Source organism: Podarcis melisellensis (genome assembly GCF_964234715.1).
Source record: "Podarcis melisellensis genome assembly, chromosome: 8".
In the NCBI taxonomy this organism is placed as follows: Eukaryota; Metazoa; Chordata; class Lepidosauria; order Squamata; family Lacertidae; genus Podarcis; species Podarcis melisellensis.
In genome coordinates, this window is record NC_138540.1 from 63,025,697 (window position 1) to 63,053,510 (window position 27,814).

General features: G+C 45.4%; 1 protein-coding gene across 2 annotated transcripts; it reads left to right on the top strand.

Moving 5' to 3' along the window:
• Nucleotides 1-2,039: 2,039 nt before the first annotated feature.
• On the top strand, nt 2,040-26,946 carry CAP1 (cyclase associated actin cytoskeleton regulatory protein 1). 2 transcript variants are annotated; one of them, XM_081921482.1, is made up of 13 exons: nt 2,040-2,192; nt 13,684-13,805; nt 14,260-14,360; nt 15,464-15,541; nt 17,328-17,471; nt 18,296-18,381; nt 18,959-19,064; nt 19,169-19,355; nt 21,861-22,051; nt 22,550-22,673; nt 23,154-23,236; nt 24,193-24,336; nt 25,512-26,946. In XM_081921482.1, the coding sequence occupies exons 2-13, from the start codon at nt 13,694-13,696 to the stop codon at nt 25,593-25,595; spliced, it is 1,440 nt and encodes a 479-aa protein (XP_081777608.1). In that variant the 5' UTR covers nt 2,040-2,192; nt 13,684-13,693; the 3' UTR covers nt 25,596-26,946. The 2 variants fall into 2 exon arrangements, with proteins under 2 accessions (XP_081777608.1, XP_081777609.1); XM_081921483.1 differs by having other exon boundaries at nt 2,115-2,241.
• The last annotated feature ends 868 nt before the right edge of the window (nt 26,947-27,814 follow it).

The following is a 27,814-nucleotide window of genomic DNA, read 5'->3' on the forward strand; positions in this document are numbered from 1 at the left end:
CTCAACATGTCCCAGAGCATCATGGCTTTTATGGGCAAGGCTCCCTTGCAAACAAACAGGCTTATTTTTATTTCATTTGTAAGCTGTTCTTGCCTCCTGAGGCTGGTAGTTTAGGACTGAAAGGAATAGCTGGGAATGCAGCCAATGTTCAGAATGAGGAAGGAATGCGGATGTCACGAATGGAATAAAATGCTCTAAATCGGGGTTTTCAGAACTTGTTTGGGAAACATGGTACAGGCGCCTTTCTTCTGCCTGATAATCCATCTTCTTCTTCATCACTCCGTCCTTTAGTGGACTCTGTAAGAATCTGAATCCAGATCTACTCAAACCTCTGGGTCAAATCCACTACCTGCACACTTTCCCCTTCTCTCTAGAATGCTAATATAGGGTGAGGAAGGAAACAAGTGTTGTGAGATGAAGGTGAGTGGTGGGAGCTTCAGAGCTGACAAAAGGAAACACACCTTCACACAACACACAGTTAGATTCTGATATTTACTACGACAAGATGTGGAGATGACCACAACAGCTTTGAAAAGTGATTAGACAAATTCACAGAGGGGAAAAACCATCAATGGCTATTAGTCACAATGGCTCCATGATCTGAGCCAGCATATCTCTGAATTCCAGTTGCTGCGGAATAGCAGTGGGAGAAAGCATTTGCCCTCATGTCCTACTTTTGAGTTTTCTAGAGGAATCCACTTGACCACTGTGGTAGCGGGATGCTCAAGAAGATAGGGCTTTGGTTTGATCCAAGCTGCTATGTCTTTGTGAGTGTCTCCTCCAGCAACAGAACTTGCTGCAATGACTTCATGGGGTGAGAATTGTAGCACAGGTGGTCCATGTTCACTTTGATGAGGAAAGCAGCCCTTCAAAGAATATTTTTGCTGACCATGAATTTATGGGATTGGTGGTGTCTATGTTTGTGTAGCCCCACCCACTTACTTTCAGTCATGGAGGTGGTGGCACAACAAGGGCTAGCAGTGATTCTCTCTGTCCTGTTCTTGACTACCCACCTCCCACCATGAGACTTCTAGTGTCCCGTCAGGGCTACACTAATAGCTAGAGCCGAACCCTGAAGCATTCAGCTTTATGGATGGCATAGGCTAATTGGGGTTGAAAGAAGAAAGGGAGGCATTTCCCAGAACAGAAGTACAGTGGTACCTCGGGTTAAGTACTTAATTCGTTCCGGAGGTCCGTTCTTAACCTGAAACTGTTCTTAACCTGAAGCACCACTTTAGCTAATGGGGCCTCCTGCTGCCACCACGCCGCCGGAGCATGATTTCTGTTCTTATTCTGAAGCAAAGTTCTTAACCTGAAGCACTATTTCTGGGTTAGTGGAGTCTTTAACCTGAAGCGTATGTAACCCGAGGTACCACTGTAAACCTCAATCTGCTACCAGATTCTACAGTCTTACACAGATCTGATGTCAATGGGACCTGAGTGATTCTACTGAATAAACCTGTTTAGAGGATCAGGTTCTAAACCGATAAAGTGCGTTTTATATCGCTTATCCTCACGATAATCCTGAGAGGATTTTTTAAAAAAAATAATGATAAAATAGATTCTGAAAGAGGATGTCTTACCAGAGTTCCCCAAGGAATTAAGTATTTTTGCTTTAAACTTTTGCTTCCAATGTTTCAACATTTTTAAAGCATGATTTTTATTATCGTTTGCATCAGTTTTATTTCACACCCCAAGCCTGCAAAACACACACAGATGGCCAGCGCGTGCCTGGCTGGCAGAAATCCAACAGGTAAAGCTCTTTCCGTCTCTGAGTCAGGGAAGGCTGCGCCACCTAAATTTCTGCCTACCCTGCTATGCCTACTCCTCCCTTCACCCCTCCCTTGCTTACTGTCCATCATAATTTCAAAGCCCGCCCCTTCCCTCGCGGGAACCTCCCTCTCCAGAAAGCCACGCCCCATGTCTTGTCCCGCTCCTTTTCGTTCACCGCGCCTTGTCCAATCGCCAGCCTCCCTCCCGTCCGACCCGAACTAGAGAGGCGTGGCTACTCTTCTCCCCGCCTCCTCCCGCTCCCGCCCCCTCCTTCACTCTGGCCGTCTCTCGCGCCTTCTTCTAGTTGCAGACAAGCCCTCGCGAGCGTATTTCCGGTGAGGCCGGAAGTGGTGCGGGTAGGGTTACTGGGCGTCTCCAGGCGGAAGTGGAGCAGCCGGGGAGAGGCGAGCTGGGCAGAGGTGAGTGGGTGGGAGAGCGAGAGAGACACACCCTGCGTGGCTGAGCGAGGTAAGGCAGCGGCGGCTGAGGCTCCCGAGGGTAGCCTGTACTTGACTGAGGTGTTTGGGGAGGAGGATAAGGAGGGGACGGGGGTTGAGTGGTCAGTATCATGCACGTCTGAAAGGGTTGGGGGGGGGAGGCTGAAGCAACGAGTGTCTGAGGTGCTACTTCGGGGACAGGGAGGAGGGGCGGAGAGTGTTTGCATGGATGGAGTCAAGAATAATCCCAATTATTGCGCTAATTTTCTAGGGAAGGGACAAGAGACGCTTTTCTGCCGCATGCTTGACAGTCAGGTTTATCCTCGCGAGGAACGACCCTGGGATTCAGGTCGCTGTCATCTCTGGTATTTGCCTGTTGTAAAGGGAGGATTTTGAACATGTTAAGTTGCATTGCAGTCATGTGTGCGTTTACTCCGGAGAAACTTGCGTTGGGTGGAGAGGGCTTAACGCTCGGGAGCGCATGGGAATTACAGCCTTAGGAACTGCTGTGACAAGTGGCTAAGGTGACAAGGCGAGCTGTTAAGTTGTTCAGGGCTATTATTTGGCTCTGTGTAGCTGGAGGTCTGGTCACCCTTGTAAGGTTTGGGGTGGGGGGTTGGTTATTTAAATGTTTCGCCAGGAGTTAAAGGGTCTGAATATTTGAATTTGAAAACCTCTGAAAGCTATGGAAACAGCAGTTATTTTCTAGTATGCATTGTGCATTTTGATTTGTCCTTAGAACTTTAGCAAGCCACAGTCAATTATGACAAATTGTGTAGCGCTAGGTTGAGTAAGGATGCTCAATTTCAACACATCCTGTTTGATTTTGGCGGGCTGAACCCTTGGCAGTGAGGAGGGTGATGGCCTACCAGAGACCCTTCTTTGTAATGATCCCGAAACTGCAACTTCCTCTCTATAGAAGTGTGTCATACACTACCTATTTACAGCTGTAGGCGGTTATTGAGGGCATATCTCTTTTCTGCCTTTGGCAGTTGAATTTTTATTGTTAGTGTTCCCTATCTGTAGTCTGGCATGTCATATTCAACTAAATTGTTCCACTAGTGGAAAGTAGCACAGTGGTTTATTCTAGTGCAACAGGACTCCCCTGACTTCTATAATAGAATTGTAGAGTTAGAAGAAGCCACAAGGGTCGTTTAGTCCAACCCCTTGTAGTGCAGGATTTTTTTGCTGAACGTGGAACTCTAACACACCTTTTCACCCTCTTCATATCTGCAGAGGAGGGTTGGGAGAACCTTAGAACAGCGTGTTGGGGGCGGAAAAAGAGACAATCTCCTTAGCACTATGTTGAATTCAACCCATTGTATCTGGTGTCTTGTGTGCCTTAAGGGCAGGTTTGTTTTATTTGTTTTATTGTACTGTGTTATCTTTTTAGACGTAACCCACCCTTGGACCTTACAGTGAAGAGTGTGCAATATTAATTATTAGTAGTAGGAAGTATGCTTTCGTGTGTGAGATTCTGAAAAGAGAGAAGTCTATATACTGTCTGAAAAGCACCTTCTGATGGAAAGAGTATAGCTGGAATTCAGGTTAGGAGCCCATATACTAGGTACGGTGGGAAGGTTTGTAACTGTATTGGGGGTTAAAAGGAGCCATAAAATGGTTTGCTGTGCCTGATCCTGAAAGAAGGAAGCAGATTTACAGCAGGAATTAATTTATACTACATAACCAACTGCCAACCAGTTGTGGATAGGCTACAATAAACATAAATAATTCTTCTGGGTATCTTGTCTGTCATGTTGTGAATTGAAAAGGTGATGGATGAGAGAGCTAGCTGGGCATTTGCAGATGAGTGGTGGAATACAAAAATGTATTTTGGTTCCATGAAAGATTTGGGTTGGTTTTGGAGGCATAGTGCGAATTGGAGTAAGGTTTTATCTTGGTAGGAGGAGCTTGGGGATTGAATTGGGAGTCAGTATCTTGTCTTATTGATGGTGGCTAGGCATAAGCTGACTTTAAGCTGTCAGTTGCACCTTCACAGTGTAGTTTTCATGGTATGCTGAAGGTGTGCCTATTTGCCCTGGTCTTTGATGCCTGAGATAAAATAATTTTGAACCGGCCCTATTCTCCTCGTAGTCATGGGCTTTAACTTTTTAACACCTGTTTTTAAAATGTTATAACCTAATCTAAAAAAACAATGTAGGTATAAATGTGTCTGGCTGGCTGTAGGCTCTGGACAAACACAAAAACATATTTAACTTACGGAATTCATGATAGGGTGGTGGCCACTAGCTTAGATATTTGGGACTGGTTGGCTCAGAAGTTGTGCACTTGGATATCAGGAACTGGGGATAAAGAGGGGGAGATATCTCCATACATTGCTTTTCAACTTCCCAGAGGCATGTGGTTTGATGAAACAAAATGATGGATTAGCTGACCCTTGGTCTAATTCAGCAGGGCAGCTATGCTAAATGTAATTGCTATTGAATTGCCTCCCCCTCCCTTTGGGGCAGGGGCTACATGCCAGCAGATGCATATTTAGTGTCCTCAATCCAAGCTTCAGAAGAGCTCTGACATTGTAAAATAGAAGCCTTTGCCCTGTGGTCTAAGGAAGCTGCAGACTTCTGCCCATTTCTCTGCAGCACGCTGGCACTAGAGACACTTTGCTTCCCAACTGCTGTGTTTCCCAGTTAGTCAGGAACTCTTGGCCAAGGATCCTCCTCCACTGAGTCATCAGTTGCGTGAGATGCATGCTTCCAAGGGTAAGCACAAATGTGAGAGTGAGAGAGGAGGAAGCTAGTACTGTTTGTTTCTGGTTCTTAACTAGACATAACAGAGCCAAGTGAAAACCAGTTGCATAGTTGTATGAGAAGAAATAATGATTCCCAGGTGCACTTATCTACCAAACTTAGTTTAATGTAAAGAGATTTACTTACAGATGTCCTCCATTAAGGCAGGACATAGACCCAGATTGCTTTATGACAACTTCCTGGATTAATATTTGGTAGCAGCCTGTAATTCGTTCAGTCAAAGGCTCTTGTAATGTGTTGGAATGGAAGGTTTTGCTGTTGGTGGATTTGGGCTCTCTCTTCAAAGGAGTTGTTTAGAGGAGTGTGAATTGAACTTTGGACTGGAAAAGCCTGGGTTTAGTTGTCCTGCTGCATAATGAGAGAGACTGAGGGTTTGCTTAATCCTCTTCTTCGGCTTAAGTACAAAAGATGGCGGCCACACCATGGGCCTTTCTTGTAGTGGCACCATCTCATTGGCGCTCCCTTCTCAGGCAGGTGCATCTGCACAACGCATTCCTAAACTGTAAGAAACATCAGACTTTCTAGAGTAACAGAAATGTTTCATATCAAAACTTGCTTGCAAGATTCTCTTGACTGGTCTTGTAACCTGTATGTAAAAAATTGTGTTTAATCTTGCAGGCACAGCAAGAGCTTATAATTATATACACTGATTTTGCATGATAGAAATGTAAAAATAAGCATGAAGCTCACTGGATGATCCAGTGCTCATTATTATGTCTCAGACAGGCGTACTTTGTAGGGTTGTTGGAATAAAATGAGAGAGACTTCTGTATGCTATGCTGACTTCTTTGGAGAAGGGATGCAGTACAAGTGCGGTAAAAAAAATAATACAAGTATTGGTGACTCATTTGTGCATCTCTGGTAAAATTCTGTGAGCTCAATTTGCTAGGAACTTTTCCTGCCAACACCTGCTTGAAATTTGGCCATTTTCTTGCTGCTCCTTATACAGTCAAACCTTGGTTCCTGAAAGGCTCCGTTTTGGAACGTTTCAGCTCCCGGATGCCAAAAACCCAGAAACAAATGCTCCAGTTTTCAAACGTTTTTTTGGAAGCCAAACATCCGATGCGGCTTCCGCTTGAGTGCAGGAAGCTGTTGCAGCCAGTCGGAAGCCACGCCTCGGTTGTCGAACGTTTTGGAAGCTAAACGGGCTTCCAGAACAGATTATGTTTGACAACTGAGGTTTGACTGTAGCTTTCTCCTACAAAAGGGTACATCCCACCATCTTGCTCTTCAAATCTGTAAGACCCTTCTTTTTCCCTGGACCCTTGACTCTCTCAAGGGTTTTTAATGACGTTATCTACAAAGGATTAGGAATGAATGACTGTGTGAATATTGACTTTTACTTAACTGCTTGAGTGACAAATATCTACATTAATAACTATAGTATGTTGTCTTTAGAAAGAAATGGCCAACACACTTATCCCCAACTGAAACTAAGGCTAAGTATTTGCAGCTGGAACAAAGTCTGTGCCTGCAAAACCATACATGCTCAGATCATCCCACATTACAGGAATCTCTCTTTCTCTCCCATTGCAAACTTTTTGACTGCAGACTACTGGGCACAGAGAAGTTTCTTACTTTGTAAATAAACATTGCTCTGTATAGCACCATATATACCCATGAAGGTAAATAAATGAGATTTGCTCATGCGATTGTCAGGTCAACAGGATTTGCTCCGGGGAATTTTAGATGCATTCTGATGTGAAATGTGTTCAGTGGGCATTTCAAGCTTCCTACAAGTATCGGCTAGCATGACTCTGAATCCTGCTGCCAGTTCTAGTAAACATATGGCTTTGGCACAAATGGGAAAAGAGTACTCAAGTTAGGTGCATTAATGCAATTCAGGGGTGGTGCCCTCTTTCTGCATATTGGCTTCGTGTTACACTCCTTTTGTTTCTCCACTGTTGCTGCTCACTGCCTAGCACGGCTTTGGCAATAAAATGTGGTTTAGTTTCTCTTTCTGGAACAAAGCATGTCTGGTGGTTTTTGCTTATGCTGTTGATAACGGAAGCAAGGCAAGCTGTAGGGTTGGGCAAGGTGCGTGAGGCCCCATGTCAAGAATTTATACTTGGGAGAAGAGGAGTGTAGTCGTTGCATTTGTGTTTTGGAATGGTAATGAATTCTCATCTGATCTTAAGATGTGGAATACTGGTGAGCATCTTTTGCATCCATCAATATGTCTTCTTAAAAACTATGCTGTGACAGAAAAACCGAATCCAGTTGGCTTTATTCTCCACTACCTACCCCACCTCCCACTGAACATACTAAAGTTCTTGAAGGCAACATTACTATACCAGTTTGAGCTACAGCACTTGTTGCAACAAAAGCATTCAAAGGCCGAAGCCCTTCCAGGGATCCTTTACCTTTACCTTTTAAATACATACATACATACATAATTTTATTTGTATGCCATCGTTCCATAGTTCAAACCATGCTCAAGGTGGCATACAGAATGAAAAAATGCCTAATTACAACATAACAAAAGAATTCACAAACATTAAATAAAACAATGCGCGCGCCCCAGGCAACAAATCCCTCTAAAACATACCCCAGCCTCAGAACATCTTTGTTTTTCAGGCACTTTTAGTGAATCAGGAGTACTTGAGGGGCATATTAGTATTTGAGTAACACTTGTGTAAGAGCTCCTTGGCAGTAGATGTAGGGGTTGAAATAATTACTCTGTTACAGTGAAGAGACATGTTACGGTAGAATAAAACCAGTTATGAATGATATGTTGAACCACTTGATCCATATGCAGTCATGATCTTTAATGTGGCTTGTTTTCTGTTAGCAGTGGGTCTCAATATTTAAAGTTTCAGTAATTAAGGGCTAGCCACAAATTTGGGCATGAAACCATGCTTTGAAGTAAAAACAGTCCTTTGGCAGTTTAGAGGTTACATGCTTTGAAGTGTGTTTGCAAACCATAGTTTGCATTGGCTAATCATTGTTGCGTGTGTGCTGACAAAACCACAGCTTAGGTATTTTCCATGGCTTTCTGTTTGCAGGTCTCACTGGACTTCCTATAGATGCCCTCGGAAGACATGGTTTCTTTTTGTGCCCTTGGAATTTTAACCATGGTTTGTTTCCTTAATGCTGACTTTCAGTATCCATACTTTTCCTAAATTTCATGTAGAGATGCTTGGATATGTGCTTCTATGAATTCATCATGTTTCTACAAGAGGATGTAACACTAGCAGTTAAGCTGAGTCCAGGACCAATGCCTTTATAAACAATTCCAAGAATATAAATATTTCCAAGAGTTGTAGTTTGAGAACCGGCTTCAGATGCGTTTGGTCTGCATGTTGCAAAATCTCTTGGAAGACCACAAGGGAGAACTAGGGAAGTCTGACATTCTGGAGGTAGGCATTAGCTTCTTGATGATCAGGAACTTATTTTCTTAGTGGTCCACTTCAAGGAGGCCTCATGTTCCACCGCAGACAGACCTGCAACAGCTTGTCAAATTCCTCTGGGTTAGAAGCCACTCTGCTTCTAAGCTTTCAAGGAGCAAGTAATCCCTATATCTGAAATGCAATCAGAGAGAGGGTAATGGGGCTCTAATCCGATCAGACCCATATGGAATGCAGCAGAACGGCACCTCTGTCTGTTCCATTAACCATTAATCACTTACAAACAAATTCTTCTATTGAAATGTCTATAAAGTCTCAGCATATTCAGACAGCGCAGAGAAAGGCCTGTAGCAAAGATGTTCAGCTGCATTTTGATTTTCGTATTCTCTTCAAATGGATGCATACAAAGAAACAGAACCAATTATTACCCTAATCCCACTCCACCCCCTTCCTGCATTCTTTTATAGAATTATTCATGAAATGGAAAAACTAGGAATGAAGGAGATTTAGCCTGTGGTTGTTAGACTGGAAATTTTTAAGGGTCTGTGTCATAAATCTTAGTGTAATGGATGGGCCGGTTACAGCTAGGGTGGCCTCGTGTGACTTACATCTGTATTCTGTATTCTGCACAGCCTCGCAAACAGATTGACCACTGCATTAAAGTTTATGGGCTAGCAAAAAAGCTTTCACCTACTGAAGCTGACAAGGTACTGGCCTATGAAAATCTTACTAGACTGCCCGCCCACACATAACCTAATTTAGATGCTTGTGGCCTAAAAGAATCAATTTTAGGAACTTCTGTGGCCGACTTACCACAGGCAAACCAGATCAGGCTTTTTTGCAAGCCTGACCTTTTGTTTTGAGTAAGTTTATTTGGAGTTGCCCCATTTCATCCTTCCAGCCCTTGCACAAGTAAGTAATTCTGGGATCAAATGATTGGCACAGGTTATGCAGTGAACTTAGGGGCTGAATAGGGGGTCAAATCTGGGTCTCCCCAGTTCAAGTCCAGCACTTAACATCAACCTGTTGATGTCTGGCTGTGGACAAGATGACTGTTCATGTTGACCCATTTACAGCTGCTTTAGAATTGGCTGCTCTCAACTTTAACCATATAATTCAGCAGATGGAAGCACATATCCCGCCTTTCTGATGATGATGCTATAGAGTAGTGGTGGGGAGCCTGGTGTTGCTGGGCTGTTACTCCCATTGTCCGTGACTTCTTGATGCAGAGTTTGAGTTGGGCTTGCGTGACAGCTTGCAATTCTGTCGCTGAAAGTAGTCTAGCATAAAGCAGAAGAAGCAGTGGAAGGTCCCACGTTTTGTTAGATGGGTTATCATCATAAAGTGGAGTAAAATGTTTGTGTGTGTGTGTGTGTCTCCAGAAGGAGTATGAATGGGTCTGAGTTCCTATCACTGCTGGCATGGGATTTTAAAGTACTCATGGTACCTCCGGATTGCTTTTGGGTAAACAGGCTAGAAGGCCTGTTTTCTAGTAAGTTGGTTCTTTGCCTCTTTGAAGCCATCCAAGCATAGGTAAGCTAGTATGAATATCTGGCCAGGCCCATATAAAAGCTACTGAGTTGTGAGCCGAGTTGTCAGAGTCCTACAGCTCTTTACATAAAAGAGAAGCTACTATGCATATAGGTTGCATCATTTCCAGATGTGGGCAGCTGTAAGCAGCTACACACAAGTCAGAACTGCTTTGCAGTTGTTTCCCAACTTCAAAAAACATCTGACTCTCCTTCCAGCATCTGAGATGTGTGTGTGGTGACAGTTCCAGGCTTAGCTTAGGCCATGGTTGTATCTGACCAAGTACTTGTCTCCACTGAGTGGTACTGGCTTACTGGCGTTTCAGACAGGAGTCTCTCTCTCCAATTTCTGGAGGTGCTGGGAATTGGACCTACGACCTTCTGCAAGCAAAGCAGCTGCTCTACTACTGAGCCGTGGCACATCTCCCAGGAGTGCTCAGCTGCCAAAGTTCTGAACAAATCAGAGTAAAACTGTTCCTTCACCTTCACCCCTCTTTAGCAAAGCACTTAATTAGGTTCCTTCTGCTGGGTAGAATGGACTGTGGTTGGTATCCTTGTTTTCTATCCTAGTGTCCAGTAAGTTTGGATGGAAAATCTGGAAGGGTACTTGGGGCTGGATTCAACCCACTACGCTAGTGGAAGTCAGTGCAAGGATTTGTGCAGTAGGGTTTTCCCCCACCAGGTCTGTTTGAGGAGGAGCATTAGGAAAACCACCTAGAACAGCTCCTGGGGAGGAGAGGGGAGATCATTCTATCAGGCAAACAGAAATGTTTGTGCTAATGGAGCAACCTCCTTGGTGCTACTTCACATTCCATCTTTAATCTTCTGACTCCTCCCTCAACAACAGTGATCTGTTGAATTTGTTGATGTCAAAGAGGTATGTTTCTGTTCATTCTTGCACTCTGAGAGGCAGCTTGCCCTCTGCTGTGTGAACAAGTGTCGGGATTGCATGCAAACGAGATCTAGTTGAAGGGGAGGGGGGTGAGATGGAGCCTTTGAGGAGCCGCTATTGCCCCTCTGTAAAGGGGAAGTCAAGAAGAGCAGTCTGTTCCAGGAAGGAAGCTGTCCTCTTCCTCTTTTTTGAGGCCAATGTGTGTGGGGAGAAGGATAACATTGCATCGGACTTCAGTTGTGTCTTTAGTGGGTCTTTTGATGATTCTTAAAAGTATCTGAGTCGTGAGTGTGCGTAAAACAATTTTTCTTTTCTCTCTCTTTCAGCAGAACTTGCAAACAGAAATACAATATTGATATAAACCACGGTTAAGTTTCCAGGCTTTCTAGTCATAATTGACATACTGTTTGTTTGCTGTGCTCTGTTGGCCTGCCTCTGTCGCTTCCCATGGCAGTTATGGACTGCAGCACAGCACAAACTGCTCCACTGACAGCTGCTGTGAAATATGGGTCATCCCTAACCGCAGACACTCTTTTGTTAAGCTGCTGGCTTCTCCACGCTTTGCTTGGGTGTCTTGACTGGACCCTGAAAGGGCAGCTGCACAACCCCCATGAGTACTGCACAGACACACTGCAAAGTTGCTGTACAGCTAATTGCATCCGCCTGGAATTTAAGGTGCAAAGAAGCCTGGAGTATAGCTGAGCAAGTGTTTCCCCCTCCTTTATGTCCTGCGCCACAGCCAGTGATTGCAAAGTGAAACGTTGCCTGGCTTCGTTCTGAGCTCTTAAGGCATATAAGGGAATTCTGCTCTTGGCCTGGGGTGGTGATTCATGCTCCAAATGATGGCTGTGATTCATTGTGCAAATGACCTAAGCGATTAAAAAAAAGTAGCTGCCAGTTCCTCCAGGCTTTCCCATCACACTAGGGAGGGAGGGAGGCAAGCTTGAAATGGTCTCCCATTTAGAAGGCTACAGACAGACTTTGTGCTCCTGTAACAGGAGGCAGCTAGCAAAACTCGCGTGCCAAAATCCATTCTCCTTCGGCATTTCTTGGAAAACAAGGTCCTGTGCAAAAGCATGAACAGGGATGCCATTGTTCATTATCTTGGGCAGCTGGCTTGTCTTGGCCCGTGTAGTAGGCCTCCTATGCTAATTTGTCCGCCATGGTTGGGACTGGGTGGCTTCGATGGTTTTGCAATTGCTTTAAAATAGTGTCTGCCTCAGGTAAGCTTTATGACTCTGTCCCTCTATTGATTGCAGAAGAGAGGAGCCACTGCAACCCTTGACAAGCCCTTAGGATTTGCCAGAAGTGTTAGGTTTTTCTATGATACTCATTTAGGCCTGCCCTCCCTCCTCTTGGCTCTAAACAGATCCTGTACTGTACATTTAGATGAGAAGAGCGAGGAAGCTTGGGTTGCTTACCTCTTATGTGGGTTTGAAAGCACTCTGTGACTGTCTAACTCACCCTTTGCCAACCAGGTGCTCTCCACACGTTACAGACCACAACTCTCAGGCCTAATCAGCATGGGAATTGTAGTCAAACACATCTGGAGGGTACCAGTTTTGATAAAAGTGCCTCATTACCTGGAAGCCAAGGAGACGAGAGAATCTAATAGGGAAGACAAAAAACTATTTCACATGATGCATAATAAACTTATGGGAACTGTTTCATAATGTGGTGGGCATTTAGATGCCCCTTAGAAATGGATTGGGGAAATTCATTGAGGACAGGTCTGCCTTTGGCTGTTAGCTTGGGTAGCTAAATGGGGACATCCAGAGGTAGGGTACCTCTGAATATCAGGTGCAAGGGCTGTTGCTTTCAGGCTCTGCAGGGGTCCTGAAAGGATCAGGCTGGCCGCATCTAGAAACAGGCTGCTGCATTACTTTTCTTCCCATTTATATCCCATCCATCTTCTGTCATGGGACCCAGGGTGGCATTCATATGGTTTCCAGATGGACACCCATACAGGCACTGACAGACCAGGCCTACTTATCCTCAGCAATGTGGTGGCCTCATGTGCCTTCACATCATATCCTGAATCTAGACCATATCCTGCTCTAGATGAAACTTGGGGTGGTCTTGTGTTCACTGTAGCCTTGAGTCTGTATTGCTATCACCAGCCCAGGCCCATGGCCTAGGCTCACCTTGAGCCCTTTTTCCATACTAGAGGGCACAAAAGCACAGCTTGGCTGTGATCTTTCAACCAAGATAGCCAGTGGCTGTTGGAGGTCAGAGAATTGTGTGTCTGCTGTTGCACAGCTCCTGATAATGTAGGTGTTGTGACACACATGCAGTGTCCAGGGCTCATTAAAATACATGCGTTCCTTACCCCCTGTAGTGTCAGCACACACACAACTCGAATACAACTCAGAGCCTGTGGAATAGGTCAGTCAGAAGAGCATGAGACTCTTAATCTCAGTGGGTTTGAGCACCATGTTGGGCAAAACAATTCTTGCCTTGCAAGGGGTTGGACTAGACAACCCTCTTGGTCCTCTCCAACTTTAAAATTCTATGATTCTTTGATACTGAGTCATGCTTGGAGTTGACCCATTGAAATGAATGGACTCAAGTTAGTCATGATTTCCAGGAGACTATTCTGAGTATGACTTGGTCAGAGACAAATACTGTACTCATTTGGGGGCACTAGTTACAGTGTAGCACCTGCAATTAAATAAGTGCACCAAAAAAGGTAAAATGGGAAGTTATCTTTGTTTACAGTTGTTGGGTGGTGGACCCAGAGCTTCTGGCCAGGACCTTGTTTGTTTTCAGCAGGGAGTTGTTCCCAAAAAAGGTACAGTAAGCAAGAGTAAGTAAATAGTCTTCAATTGCCATTTCTTCACTTCAGTCTGAGATTGGTACAAGATTGCCCTTTGATTAAGTCTATATTAATATTGGCTCCGTCAAGCTTTCCTCTAAATGTATGGTCTAACTTTGCAGGTGCTGAGAGATGACAGAGCTGCACGGTCTTGTGGAGCGATTGGAGAGAGCTGTGGGCCGCTTGGAGATGATGTCCCATGGCCCTGGCACGCAGGGCGGCTGTGGAGATGGCCTTTCCAAAGGTGAGAGGCCCTGACTTGACCAGTGCATTCAGGATGAATTACTTTAACTTCTCCCACTTAGTAGGAAAGTCAGTGCATGCAGCTGACTTTGTGTAAACCAGATTGGGATATGCAAGGAAGAGGAAGTGAATTTCCCTAATTGTCAACCCTCAGTGGCTAAACGTTGGCGTCACATTACTCTGGTGTCAGCAATGATACTGGCATTTTACTTAGAGTCCAGCTGCTTCCTTTTAAAAGTGAAAAATCTAATTAGAGCCAAGACTTGGGTGCTAACAGGCAAGGATTTTAATAAACCTAGAGTGCTCTGCCAAAGTTTTGTGCATTGCGGCCGGGAAAGGAGGGGCTGGAGTGGAGGACAGATGCTTACTGCACAACATGACTTGCAAATGTTTCAAACCAAATCCATCTGCTATCTCTCGGTTCTCATGATTGACTTGCTTGCATTCCTCTACAGACATAGCTGAGTATGTACAGGCTTTTGACACACTCTTGGCGGGTCCAGTAGCTGAATACATGAAGATCAGCAGAGAAATTGGCAGTGATGTCCAAAAACACGTAAGGCTCAGGCTTCCTTCCTATTTGGGGAGAACATTTGCTTGCTGCACTCAAAATTTAGGTTTGGAAAGTAGCTGGCTAATGTTCCATCTGCGTGCCCCCCCTCCCGAGAGTTGGAAGTGGTGCAGTAAATGTTTTATCTGTGGTTTGCCCATCCATTCCCTCCCCCCATAGTCTATGTGTACACATTTGCAGGGAGTTATTTTCGGCAGTGTCTCAAAACCATGCAAGTATTTTTTGCCAGAGACTGTAGTGCACAAGGAGAGTTACGTTCACACCACAGGCTACAATGGCTCTAACAAAAGTCTACAAATTGTCAGTCTATTTATAAACACTAGCAATGCCCCAAATCACTCTTACTTCACCATAAACAACCAATACCCAGCAGCTGTTAAAAGGGCAGTTCATCCGACAGGTGGCTACAGTCAGGGCTTTTTTTCACCTGGAACACACTGGAACTCAGTTCTGGCACCTCTCAGGTGGGCACCATTGCCATTATAAGAGAACAAGAGAGGTGTTCATGGTGAGTTCCGGCACCTCTCTTTCTAGAAAAAATTGCACTGGCTACAGTGTTGAACTAGGATTGCAAAGGCTTGGGTTGAAATATCCCCCTTGCCATGAAACACTTGGGTTGACTTTGGGCAATCACATTCTCTCTGATGTGCTAAGGATGAACCGGGTTGAGATAAAGGGAGACATGTGCCCCACTCTACACACTTGGAAGAAGGTTAAAACAAAGTAATAAAACTGCCTGAATAAACGGGGGCTGATCAGATTGATTGGCGTTATGGAAGAGTGATTTTGGAGTATCAAGTATACAGTATAGGGAGGGAACTAGAAAATGCACACTCTTATCCATATTCCAGGCGTCCCAAACTCATACAGAAGAAAGTCGGTCTTACCGTGAAGCTGCTGCAGTTGATGCTTCAGAGCTTTTGGCTCTTAATATGAAACTGACCATCACATGTGCAGCACAGTCCTCATTGGATACAGCTGGTGCTCTTTTTGTCAGTATATTACCACCCCATTAGCAATATATATGCAACTAATTCATGCGCACCTTTTCCCCCCTTTTGCCTCTTGGTATCCTCTTCTCCTCCAAGGCTGACATGGTCCATGCAGGGTTGATGACAGAGAGGGCTCTCCTGGTGACAGCATCTCAGTGCCAGCAACCCACAGCGGTAAGTCTGGGGAAACCCCTTTTATTTCAGCAGTGAAGCTCAAGGGCAGGTGCAGCTGGAAACTAGATTCCTTTTTCCAAAGGATATAAAAAGTGGTCTTCTGAGTGGGGATTCCCATCTGCTTTCAGCCTGGGATTGTTGAAAAGGGTTGTGGGCATGGTCAGCTGTGGGGGGGTGGTCAGTCACCACATTTTCGAAGCACCCCCACTTTGTGGTGCATGCTCTGTATTTTCTGTTTTTTCTCTCTCGCACACAGCCCCTTCCCAATAAAAAATTGCTCCATTGACTTGCATGGGAGGAAAAGCCACACACACACACACACACACAGTGGCTGGTGAGGTGGAAAGAGTCTGCTACTGCCAAAAACTCCTTTACTGTCAGGGAGTGGGCTGCCCTCTCCCACTAGACACTTTGGTAATAAAGCTTTCTACCCCATCCCCTTAATTTGCATAGGGCAAGGATGGCTGGCCTGTGTCCTTCCTGATATTGCTGGACTAGAACTCCCATTGTCCTTGACTACTGGCTCCCTTGTTTGCTTGGGCTGATGGGAGTTTGAATCTAACAAGATACGGAGGACCACAGATCAGACACCTCAGGGATAGGAAGAAAGTTGCAGGACCTCCAGATGGCAGGACACAGTGAGACCATTTGCAGGCAGCATGCCATGGCTTCATGGGTGCTGGGGTATTGCAGGTGCCTGTTCCAAGACAAGGACTCATTTTCCGGGAAGCCAAAATCTATAAATTTAGAGTGAATCCTAAACAGGATTTAGCAAATGGTGGTACCAGGTGTGTACGTTGGTAGGATTATCCCATAACACCTTCCTGTCCAGGAGAAGGAATTAGGGTTTGGTAGGAAAGTAGTACCTTCCTTTCTTGCGTGACTACATGATGTACAGAACCTGGCCTATCTGCTACTTTGTTCCTCCTTCCCCAGAAGTGCCTACTATGGATCAGTCAACTAACTTATATATCACAGTGAAACAATTGCTACCTGGCACTTGCTTATTTTCCTCTTCCTTCCTTGCTCAATTTTCCTCTTGTGTCTTGCCATTTTGAATTACAAAAAATGCTTGATTGCTTTGACAAAGGCGGTAGGTAAATGTATTTATTTCATTTATATTTTGCTTTTCCTCCAAGGAGCTCAAGGTGGTGTACATGCCTCCCCCCGCCCCCCAAGAAAACCACTTGTGAAATATGCTGGGTGACTTTAGGCCATTCATTCTCTTTGGTGTGAACCAGCCTTGCAGAGTTACTGTGAGGTTAAAATGGGGGGTGGGGACTCTATACACCATCTTGAGCACCTTTGACGAAGATTAGGATCATCTTTCTCCCAGCATCTTTAATACATGGATAATACATGGATAATACTGGTTAGCACAACACTATAACTTAAGTCATGATTTAGCTATGACTTGTTTTTTACAAGCAGGATTTGTTTCCCAGCCCAGCTGCTCTTGCCTTGTGCCTTTATAGCTTTGTGACCGTTTGGGGTGGAACCATGGTTAAGGAAGGGTGCCAGTTTCACACAGAATGCCAATCCATAGCTAAAAAGCTAACCAAGGTTCATAGGTCAACAGGAAACCATGGTTCAGCTTATGGTTTGACAGTAAACAAACCATAGTTAAGTTGCTGGGCAGGGTTTGGATCATCAAACAAACCCTGACTTAGCTTTATGTGCAAATCTGTCCACTGACGGGGCAGGCAATCTAAATGACGGCAGAGACCAGCAGGCTTAAGCAGTTCACACCTTGCTCGGCTTATCTTCTGTAATTTTGTTGTTGCAGAACAACTTCTCAACTGTGCTGAAGCCAATATCCGAGAAGATCCAGGTGGTCCAGAACTTCCGGGAGAAGAACCGTGGCAGCAAACTCTTCAATCACCTCTCAACAGTTAGTGAGAGCATCCCTGCATTAGGCTGGGTCGCCATGGTAAGGGCTCAGGAACTGGTGCTTTTCTGTCAAAATTTGTTATGCGGTTCTGGTACTCAAAGGGCCAGCAGGCCTCCCTGAAGCTCCTTAAGCTGCTCTTATGTCTGTAGCTTTGTTTTTAAAATATAGCCCTTCTCAATTTCTGTACATGGACACATGCTAGGAGGAAAATATTGCACAGATAGCATGATTTCCCCCCTGATGGTACCATTCTCACATGGGCAGTTTTAGTTGGCAGTGTCAATCTGGTCGAAGAGTCATTCACTTTCCCCAGGGAAACCTGGGAGTTGTAGTTTTGTATGATTTGGCAGGGCTTTCTTAACAGAAGCTTCAGCAATCCCTCCAGACTACACTTCCAAGGATTCTTGAGGTGCACTAGATACTGTTGGATTCCCAGCCAGTATAGCCAGAGATTGCGGACAAAGGTAGTTGTGGCCTCGAGGTGATGGAGTACAGGTTCCCCACCCTTGAATTAGGGGAAAGTCATTGCCATTAAAATGATATGGAACTAACAATAAGTTGGTTTTGTGCCCATAAGCTTCTGGTTTCTTTTTGTATTTCCTGAGAGATTACTTGGTCCTTGTCACCTAATTTTCTCTCATCCAGATGCAGTTTTAAGATTTCAAACTGCACTTCCGGCCTTGCCTCTGTTATCTGGGTTTGGGGATGACGTCTCTGTCCACTACCTCCTGGCAAGCTTGACTTCTGGTCCTTAAACCATTTCACTCAGAGGGTCAGCTTCCAAATAACTCTGGTGGGTTTTGAAAGCTTCTGGGTGAAATGCGAGAACTTTTACTTTCTAATGACGCCCTGTCTTCTCATAGGCTCCCAAACCAGGCCCTTACGTGAAGGAAATGACTGATGCCGCCATGTTTTATAGCAACCGGATCCTCAAGGAATACAAAGATGTGTAAGTGTTGCTTGCCTCTTGGGGGGATGGGGAGCCATGGGGTGCTGCCGGCAGCAGAGGATTTTGAGAGGAGGCGGCATTGGATCACCTTCCAATGTTTGCGTCACTTAGTTTTAAAAAATTACTCATCTCCCTCAGATTCCTAACAGCAGGAGGTGGCTCACCATTTTTGGAATGGGAGTGGCATGTTCTTAAACTCGACCACTCAAGGAGGGCTCCACTTTTAAAAGGGAATGCTAAGAAATGAAGACAGTTCATGGAAAATGAGAATGGAAGGGTGTGGAGTTAGCGTGAATAGGACTACTGAGATGCAAAGTTTTTGGAATGCTGTTAATGAAACCATACAGAAGAGCAGGGAGAGAGATGGTGCTGTGACTGCGTAGAAAATGAGGGAACCTGAGTAGTGGCAGGGGGCAGTGCAGGGTTTCATTCCCAGAAAGCTCTGAATAGTGAGTTTGTGAAAAGTTCCATCTGCAAAGCAGGAGGGTAGGAAATCTATGGCTCCTGTTGCAAGTGGAGTTTCAAATATCCCCCCTTACCTAGACCAATTAGTTTGCCTGGCTCCTCTTTCTCCTAGAGATAAGAAGCATGTGGACTGGGTGAAAGCTTATCTGAGTATCTGGACAGAGCTGCAGGCGTACATTAAGGAGTATCACACCACTGGGCTGACCTGGAGCAAAACGGTGAGTACAGGCTGAACGCTAATCTTCAAGGCACCACAGAACTCTTGCATTTATTATTCTTGACATTTCTCTGTTTTCTGTTCCTGTCCCATCCCCTTTTCCAGGGACCTGTTCTAACTGATTCAGGAAATGGATCCCGAGCAGCAGCTCCTTCTCCTGGTGGCCCCCCACCCCCGCCACCTGGCCCTCCACCCCCTCCAGCTCCCACCTCAACAAATTCTGGCTCAGATGACCCTGCAACCCGTTCCGCACTTTTTGCCCAGATCAACCAGGGAGAGGCTATCACTTCCGGTAGGTGAAAATAGTTAATGGAATGGCAAGGTGAGCAAATGGCTGTGCTCTAAGCAAACTCACTTGGGATAGAAATTGCAACCCTTCTACACAAAGCCTTTGTGATCTGCAGGGGTCCTTTCGCTCCAGTATCTGGGGACAAGGTCCAGTGTAGTCCCATCTTTTGAACCATACAGATGCATTTGTTACCCATGGTCTTGTTGCAGATGGCCCTAGAGGATTTCTTGGTCATCTTGGTTTTTACAAGCTGTTCTTAAAAGTGAATTTGCATAGCTTTTCACTGACGCAGCAGAAATGCATGGCTAATTCTGCTAGTGTGTTTTGATGTATTGAGTGAACAGAATGTTCTGTTGTGTCTAGATTCCAGTTTCCTGCATTCTGATTCATGACGCCCCCTTGAGGAATTCCCCCTCCCCACAAAAAAACCCCTTGGGTCATAATTCCCTAAACCAGTTTTGCTTGCTAAACAGGCCACTCAACTTCAGTGTGCAAAACATGAATTTTGAGAATGTCCTTTCCTTGGAGAAAGCAACCTGACTGTTTTGGATAAGGAGTAGAGGTAGCAGAAGTGGGTCCATAAAATACCTTTGTGGTTAGTGAAGATGGGAGAAATCTGCACCCTGGGAATTGCAGTGGCCAAGAGGGAAACCCAGTGGAAAGGGAAACCCAACCAGATGGTCAGGGTATAAATAAAAATATATATATTATTATTAGAGGACTCCAATGCTGGGCTTGGTGAGGGTTGATAATATGCAGAAGATTTAATTTTATGTATTCTATGGTTCAAGAAACCCAAATATAGTGAGGAAAGCTTTTGTACTGCCTTTCTGGGGAATTGATGGAGTTAAATTTTTGGCATCTCCAGCTCCTGCATGGTAACCTGTACAAATAGTTGAAGCTAATCTCTGATCTCCAGTATATTCTTCCTTAAGCCAACCAATTCCTCTTTTTTTCTTTTCATCAAGTGAAACCAATTACATTGCAGGTAGTTGTGGGGGAGGGCATGCATGGAGGACAGTGCTGTGTCGAAATTGCACATACTGCAATGCAGTAAGCCAATGCAGAGTTCTCCCTGTGGCTCTGGAAGCCACTGCTTTTGGCTTCTGGATGCAAATGGGGTGCCTGCTGAACCGTCAAGAACGTGAACCTGCTTTTAAAGCTTTTTTATTGGATCATTTTAAGCGCAACACCCATCGTATGACTGCCAGTGACAGAAGCAAAAATAAGGGGAGGGGAGAAAGGGACATCTCGCATCACATACCACTAGGAGCACTGAGTCTCTGTTTTCACGTAAGCTGAGGAAAGACTGCTTTGTTAAGGATAAAATGTCAGGCATGCTCTGCATGTATTGTAACCAGCTTTAAACCTTAAAAATGTGATGAGTTGTTTCACTCTTCCATAGCCCTTTTACTGGCTGTCTAGATCAGCAGCAGATGGGAGTGAGAGATTTCCTTCCTAGGGTGGGATGGTTTTTAACATGGTTAAAACTTGTACCCATTCCTTCCTCTAAATCCAGTGTGTATCATCCTTTTTTATCTTTGGAAGAGCCCTGGGGGGTAGGTTAGGCTGAGTGTCAGTTAGACAAGAGGAAAACACCTTGGCCAAGAGGGCATTTGAACCCAGGACTGCCTGGTCAAGAGTCCAGCCCTCCACACAGGCTGCAGTGCCTGTGCCTGCTGTTTAGTAACAAAAGTCTCTAAGAATTAAGGACTTGATGCTATAGCGGGGCAAGAGATGGAGGCCAAGAAGCTTTCCATTCTTATAGATCGAGAGAACTGCTGAAAGCCCTTCAGCTAGCCAGAGAGAGAAGAATGGGCAGAACTAGACCATCTTGGCTATGGACCCTGGTTTGTGGGGCTCTTTATTGAAAATGACATCCCTAGCGACACAGTTTTTTGGGGAAAGCAGCATATGACACATTACGATATGTTTGTAGTAGTGGATTTTTTCCTGAGGCTTATAGCAATTTTACTTTGAATTTGTTTTGTTTTAATTACATTGCATTGGTGTTATAAACCCTGGTTTCTATACTTCCATGCGGAAATTCATTTTGAGCTTTTTGAGTAAAAGCAGCACTGAAGCCAACCAATTGGTGTCAAGCTAGAAAAGGGAACTAAATTTGTCTACAAGGCACAAATGGCTGGTGGTCTGATGCAGGCTGTGGTGGTTTCAGGGGGAAGTTCTTGGTTCGTAAGAAGCGGCTCTTTGGGCCTGGCTCTGACATTGCCCTTGTGGTAGAGAAGCGGCAGAGAAGCTCTGCTTGGGGGTAATGTCAGATGTACTGAAGCTTTAGAAAGGGTGACTCAAGCGTGGGAAAGGCTTGTGCCTGGGGCTGCTGATAAGTGGTGCGGGAAGGAGCTGCACTGCGATGCTCCCACACTGCAAAGCTGCCACAAGAATGGAAGTGCCTGGGTGGGGAAGAGTAGCTGCTGGCCATGGCTGAGGGGCGGCTCTTAAAGCTGGTGGCATCTTCAAGGTGGACGTTAATGGCAATTTCCCTCCTAGGCCTGAAGCACGTGTCAGACGAGATGAAGACCCACAAGAACCCAGCGCTGAAGAACCCAGGCGGTCCTGTGCGGACGGGACCAAAGCCTTTCATGGCTCCGAAGCCAGCCTGTCCTGTCAGCGCCTCCCAAAAACTGCCTGCAAAGAAGGAGCCTCCTGTGCTGGAGCTGGAAGGCAAGAAATGGAGAGTGGTGAGTTCCGAGGGGCTGGGGCGTTGCAAGGGTCCCACGCAAGACTCCCCGCTGCCATGGATAACTTGCGATTTCATATGAGAAGGTGGAAAAATCTCAATTGTATTTTTCATTTAGATTATGCATGCATTTTGAAGCAGGCAGCATCTTAGAAGAGGCACGTCATCTGCAGTTCTTAAGAGTACTTATTAAAGTCTGCTGTCCAGTTAATTCAAGCAGCACCTTTAGTCTTTGTTTAAATAAATTAAAAGAAGGATGGAGGGAAGCTTTGTCCTCTGGGTGTTAGACTCCAGCTTTCAGCAGCCCTAGCTAGCATGGCCAGTGATGAGAATTGGAGTCTGGGCGGCCAGAGGTTCCCCAAACCTGACCTGAATAAGAGAGTCTTGTAAGGAGACGCTGGATCATTGCTGTCCATCAGGCACATCTGCAGGTCATAAGCGTATCCGAGGAGGGAAGGGGATGGAATGAGCGGCATTTGTTTTCCCCCTTTCTCTTTAGGAGAACCAAGAAAATGCCTCCAACTTGGTGATCAGCGACACAGAGCTGAAGCAGGTGGCCTACGTCTACAAGTGCATGAACAGTACACTCCATATCAAGGGGAAGATCAACTCCATCACACTGGGTAGGTTCTTATCAGCTGGGGCTGGGGCAGGAGGCTTTAAAAAAAGAAGAAACCAACAACTCCTGCCCACCAATCAGCTCATGCCACTCCAAGGGAGGTGGGTGCGATTCTCTGATTCAATTCATTGTTGGCTTCATGCACCAGTTCCCTGCAGGATTTAACACCCCAGGCCTCCCAAGTACATTAGCTGAAAAGCGGGGAGTTAAATCCTGCTCAATCAAATAGGGTTCACCACAAGTGTCTTCCTGATAATAAGTGGGGAACTGGTGTGTGCAGCCAAACCCCATGGGGTTTTCCTCCCTAGTTTATCACTTTCCCCAAAATTACCCTTGCACTGCAAATGAAGAGTGCTGTTGTTGTGACTTACCTTGGAGCACCCAATGGATGGGTAGCTAAATCAGGACTTGCTGAAGTATTCTTCAGCCACACTGGAAAAGGTCCTGAATGGTCCTTTCTGTTTTCTTTTCCTCTATTTTGTAGATAACTGCAAGAAGCTAGGTCTGGTGTTTGATGATGTGGTGGGCATTGTTGAGATCATCAACAGTCGGGATATCCAAGTTCAGGTAATTGCACTCCCTCGCCCCCACCCAGTTTTGTTTCCCCTTAACCTCGTAATGGTCCTGACTCTGCCTTGCCTCTTTTGAAGAGCCGGAACTCTTAAACAGATGAGCAAGAAGAAGTAGTCTTTGAGGGGGGATTCAGGGTCTTCAGATTCCCTAACAGAATTAGAAGCCCATCTTGCTCCTCAACCCTTACGCGCACACACATTGCTCCGAACCCAGAAGTGGCCCAAAAACGTCACAGAAAGGGGTGGAACGGCGTGTTTGCCAGCTTTTTCAATTGCGATTTCACTTAACTGTGCAGTACCTTGGAACGTAAATCCCATTTAAATGGGGGAGGGCGTTGCCTGTACAACAATTACCATTGCATTAAAAATGGCAAAGGACAGAATACTAACAGCTAGGATAAATGTTTTAAAATGGCAACCTATAGGATTAAACACAGCTTTAAAAGGTATGGACGAATAAAAAGGTATTCAACTGGTGCTGAAAATATAACAAAGTTAGCACTGGGCAGGCCTCTCCATGGAGGGTGTTCCAAGGAAGGGCAATTGCGTCCTGTGGAAACCCCAGTCTTGGGTTACTGGGTCCTGTCATCTTGGGAATGAGACAAAAAAGGGTACCTCCAAAGACGATGTTGCATCCAGGCCAGGTTCACGTTGAGAGCAAGTGGCACTTGAAGTACAAGCCACTCAGAGCTTGAAAAGAGAACATATTGAATTTTGTTTCCCTCGCTCATAAGATGCACCATTTATGATTTATTGATAATTGAATGTGTTATTGATGGATCCATTGTCTTCATTGATGTATTATTTATATATGATATTATAAAGAGTATATATAAAGAGTATTGATAATGATGTTTTCAGAACAAGGAGAAGTGAACTCCTGTGTTTCTTTCAGACTTGTAGGGTGGTAGTTGATCTAGCCATGTCTAACATCCTTGCCTTTCTTGCTAGGTGTTGGGTAAAGTGCCAACCATTTCCATCAACAAGACAGACGGTTGTCACGTCTACCTGAGCAAGAACTCATTAGAATGTGAGATTGTCAGTGCCAAGTCCTCAGAGATGAACGTCCTCGTTCCTACAGACAGTGGCGATTTTGTAAGTTTCTTTCTGGTTACTTGGCGTAGAAATCAGATGCTGGGAGAAAGCCACTTTGCTGTGGATGGTGGTTGTTGCTGACATTGGGAAGAAGCCGTCTTAGGATAGCTCGTGGTCAAAAGTCACTAGGCTGAAGAGCTGTGTTGCCAAAATGATTTTAGCTGCCTTTCAGAAGCCCAGGCTTTAATAAGGGAGGCAGGCTTTCAGTGGTTGGGATCAGTGTACATCTGCACCACACTTTTAGGATTAAGGAGCATGAATCAAGAAGCAAAGCTCTAAGGAGCTTAATATTGGGGTGGAGAACTGGATCCATCTGACAGGCTGAATCCTGCATTCCCTCACCCTCAGCATGCTACTTTGACAGGTGGAACGGGCCCTGCCCACCTGTCATAACCTGGTATCACTGTGCCAGATGAATAGTTTCTTCTCTGTAGCATGGCAAGCCCCACTACAAAGATTCCAAGCCCAGCCAAGCTACTGCTGATTAGTGCCAACTTCATGCTCCTCTTGGATGGGTGGGTGGCTGGCTGCATTGCAGATCCCACCAGGCATCCTAGAGTATACTTTAAGGGCCCCAGTTGTGCTTTGGCAGCTGCATCTACTTGACATCGCATTTGAAGTCAGGTATGTGGTAGGGGGACATGGCTTTGGAGGCCAAAATTGCACCTGTGCCAGATCTAATTAGCCCCTTAGGCTGGAGATTCCCAGACCTGGCTTAATTTGGTACTTGCTCTGTTTTTTAAGTTGATATATTGAATGGGATGTTAATAGCTTTGTTGCTGAATTAGGCGCCTCTGCAGTTTTCTCGTGTCTCCACCCCTGGCATGCAGCTCATTTAGATAAGATATGTAAGTGGAAGGTCTGCATTCAAGACAGTGTTGTCCCTGAATGCCAGTTATTGAGGGGTAGGAGAGGGGAGCAGCCAGGCAGATTAGTACCTTGCTTGTGGGCTTCCAAGAAGCATCTTGCTGGCCGCTCTTGAAAAGCAGGACACTGAGCTAAATGGGCCTTTGGTCAGATCCAGCAAGGCTCTCCCTGTGAAGGCAGTAAGCTTTTGTGTTAGAGGTGTAGCTGTACTAAAAGACAGAGAGCACACAGGGGCTTTGAAAGCTGTACGTCTCTGCAAGTCACTTCCATGTAAATGTTACTGACTCCAATATTTTGTTTCCCCCTAGAATGAGTTCCCAATCCCAGAACAATTCAAGACACAGTGGAACGGGCAGAAGTTAATCACCACTGTCACGGAGATAGCTGGATAAGTTGACCTGGCGCTCGACATTCGCCCCACCACTGCTGTGGGACAAATCTGCTTTTTTTGGGATGATTTATAGATTTTCCTGTACCTTTTCCGCTCTCAATCTGCTTCTGTCTTCTCCCCGAGAGACTTGCCTACCTGCCTTCACTGAAAATACCTCAGGCTAGGATTTGGGGTAGGGTGGCAGAATCATTTGCTTCTATCAATTGATCAGCAGGAAAGTGTGGCGTTTCCCCTTGGTCAGGCAAACCCGCATCACCAATCAACTTCTGTCTGGCCTTTCTTTTTGTGCTCCCTGGAGCCAGTATCTCAAGGACTTGGTTCTAGAGGTTTTTCTCTTCCCCTTTCATTTTAAGCAAAGGAAGACGGTTCCTCTTGGAGTAAAGCGAGTTATCAGGGTATAGAGCCCCCAGTGATATGTGTGTGTGACAGTGTATCTGGAAGGTGTGGGTTGGGGGAAGTACAAGGGAGTTGACTTCATTCTGTTTAATCTAATTGGGGCTGTTCAAAGATTCCAGGAATGGCTTTGCTGGACCAAAAGCTGAAGGACTGGTGCATGTATAGCATTCCTCCCCCACCCCACCTCCCCATTTTTCCCCTTACGTGCTCAGTGTAAAATTCTGTGTTGTGCCATGATGTTGGGGGAGACCTCTCAGTTACAGGTGCCACAAGACTACCATGGGACAGGCTCCCCACTCGCCCCTTCCGGGAGTCTGTCCAGCGGCTAGAAAACTGCTGCTCACCCACTTCCATTCAAGCCCTCCTTTAAAGGGAAAATTGTGCCCAAAGGGTCCCTCTTCTGAGCAACTGAGCGTTGTCCAGGCTTTCCAGGACAGGTTTTTCCTTGGAGCCCATCTCTCTTTTCTAGGGAGGGATGAGTCTTCTTCATTCCAGGTCCAGTATTTAATTATTTGTAAGCACAAGTTCATTCCAATCCTCCATCCGAGCTTATTTACCCTGTAGAGTCTGGAAGACTTTCTCTGGCTGTCCTTCTCTCTGTCGCTCAGCTTCTTCTCCACCAGAAGGCCAGTGTGTGTGTGTTAGCATGGCACTGCAGTGCTTGCGCCGAGACCAAAGGCATGGTACTGTACTGACCCACCAAAGGGAGTTGCCTGCGCACCAGAATCATAAGTGTTTTTGGATAGCATATGCATATCTTATTTCCCTCTTTGCCACATTAATGATTCCCCCCCCCCACTAAAATGAAACTTAACAAAAGATATGCAATTTCTTTTTATTTTGAAACTGTCCTGTGACTTGTATTTCTCTCCCGAGGCTTGTGGAAATAAAACCTTTCTTATGTACTTAAAATTATACTGAAGATAGAATAAAGTTAATGCCAAGTTGCTCCTTAACATGGTGGTCCTTCCTAAGCTCCGCTTCGTCCAGAAAAGCCGCAAATCTCAGTTTACAGCTTCAGACTCAATGCTGCTCTCTTTCAGCAACATTTCCAGCTTAAGCTTGTCTAAGGAGTCCTTGGGAGTGTTTTCACACTAGTCTCTCAGAGCCCGCTGTGGCTTCACTCAGAATTTCATTGCGGCTAGCGGCAGTGGTGGTTAAATGCATTCATGGAAATGTTTCCTGGCTTTGTTAAAAGCTGTTACCACAGAGGCCACTGACATCTGTTGTGTTGGCAGGAAGGTCTTGAACTAGCCTGACAGCCTCCCTACAGCATCCCCTAGAAAGCCATCTCTCCACTCACCAAGGGATTGTAATGAAATAATTCAGATGTTTCAAATGAAGGGATTCTGGAATTTAAAAGAATGGAGGAGGAGGCAACACGTAAGGGGCAGGAGAGAGTACTGTCTGCATAACCCAACATAGTATATGTAATGGATGGGAAAACTGTTGGCTGCCCAACTTCCTTCCATCAGTCCTAGCAAGCAGAGTTAGCGATCAGGGATGGTGTAGCAGATGTAATCCAGCAACAAGTGAAGGGCTGCAAGTTTGCCAGACTCGCAACTTGGAAGATGCAGCATTGCTTCATCATCCAGCCTCTGCCCTTTAGAACCCAGGTGGGAGTTTGGGGGAAATGACACTTCTGCTTCTTCTAAGTGAGTATCTCTACTGAACTGCAGATCTTGTGTTTTACACCTATTGCTAGATTACAATTCCCATAATTCCTCACTAGCCATAATGGTTCGGGGGGGGGGTTGAAGGGAGTTTTGAAACCAACAGCATGGCGAGCAGTACCTCTTCTATTGCCTTCAAGAGGAATGTTGC

What these genes read in the sequence shown, in the direction of transcription:
- CAP1 (XM_081921482.1), top strand. Translation starts at nt 13,694, where the DNA reads ATGACAGAGCTGCACGGTCTTGTGGAGCGATTGGAGAGAGCTGTGGGC. An exon ending in GGCTGACCTGGAGCAAAACG is followed by an intron (nt 19,065 to 19,168) that starts GTGAGTACAGGC and finishes CCCCTTTTCCAG; the next exon opens with GGACCTGTTCTAACTGATTC. An exon ending in GGGAGAGGCTATCACTTCCG is followed by an intron (nt 19,356 to 21,860) that starts GTAGGTGAAAAT and finishes TTTCCCTCCTAG; the next exon opens with GCCTGAAGCACGTGTCAGAC.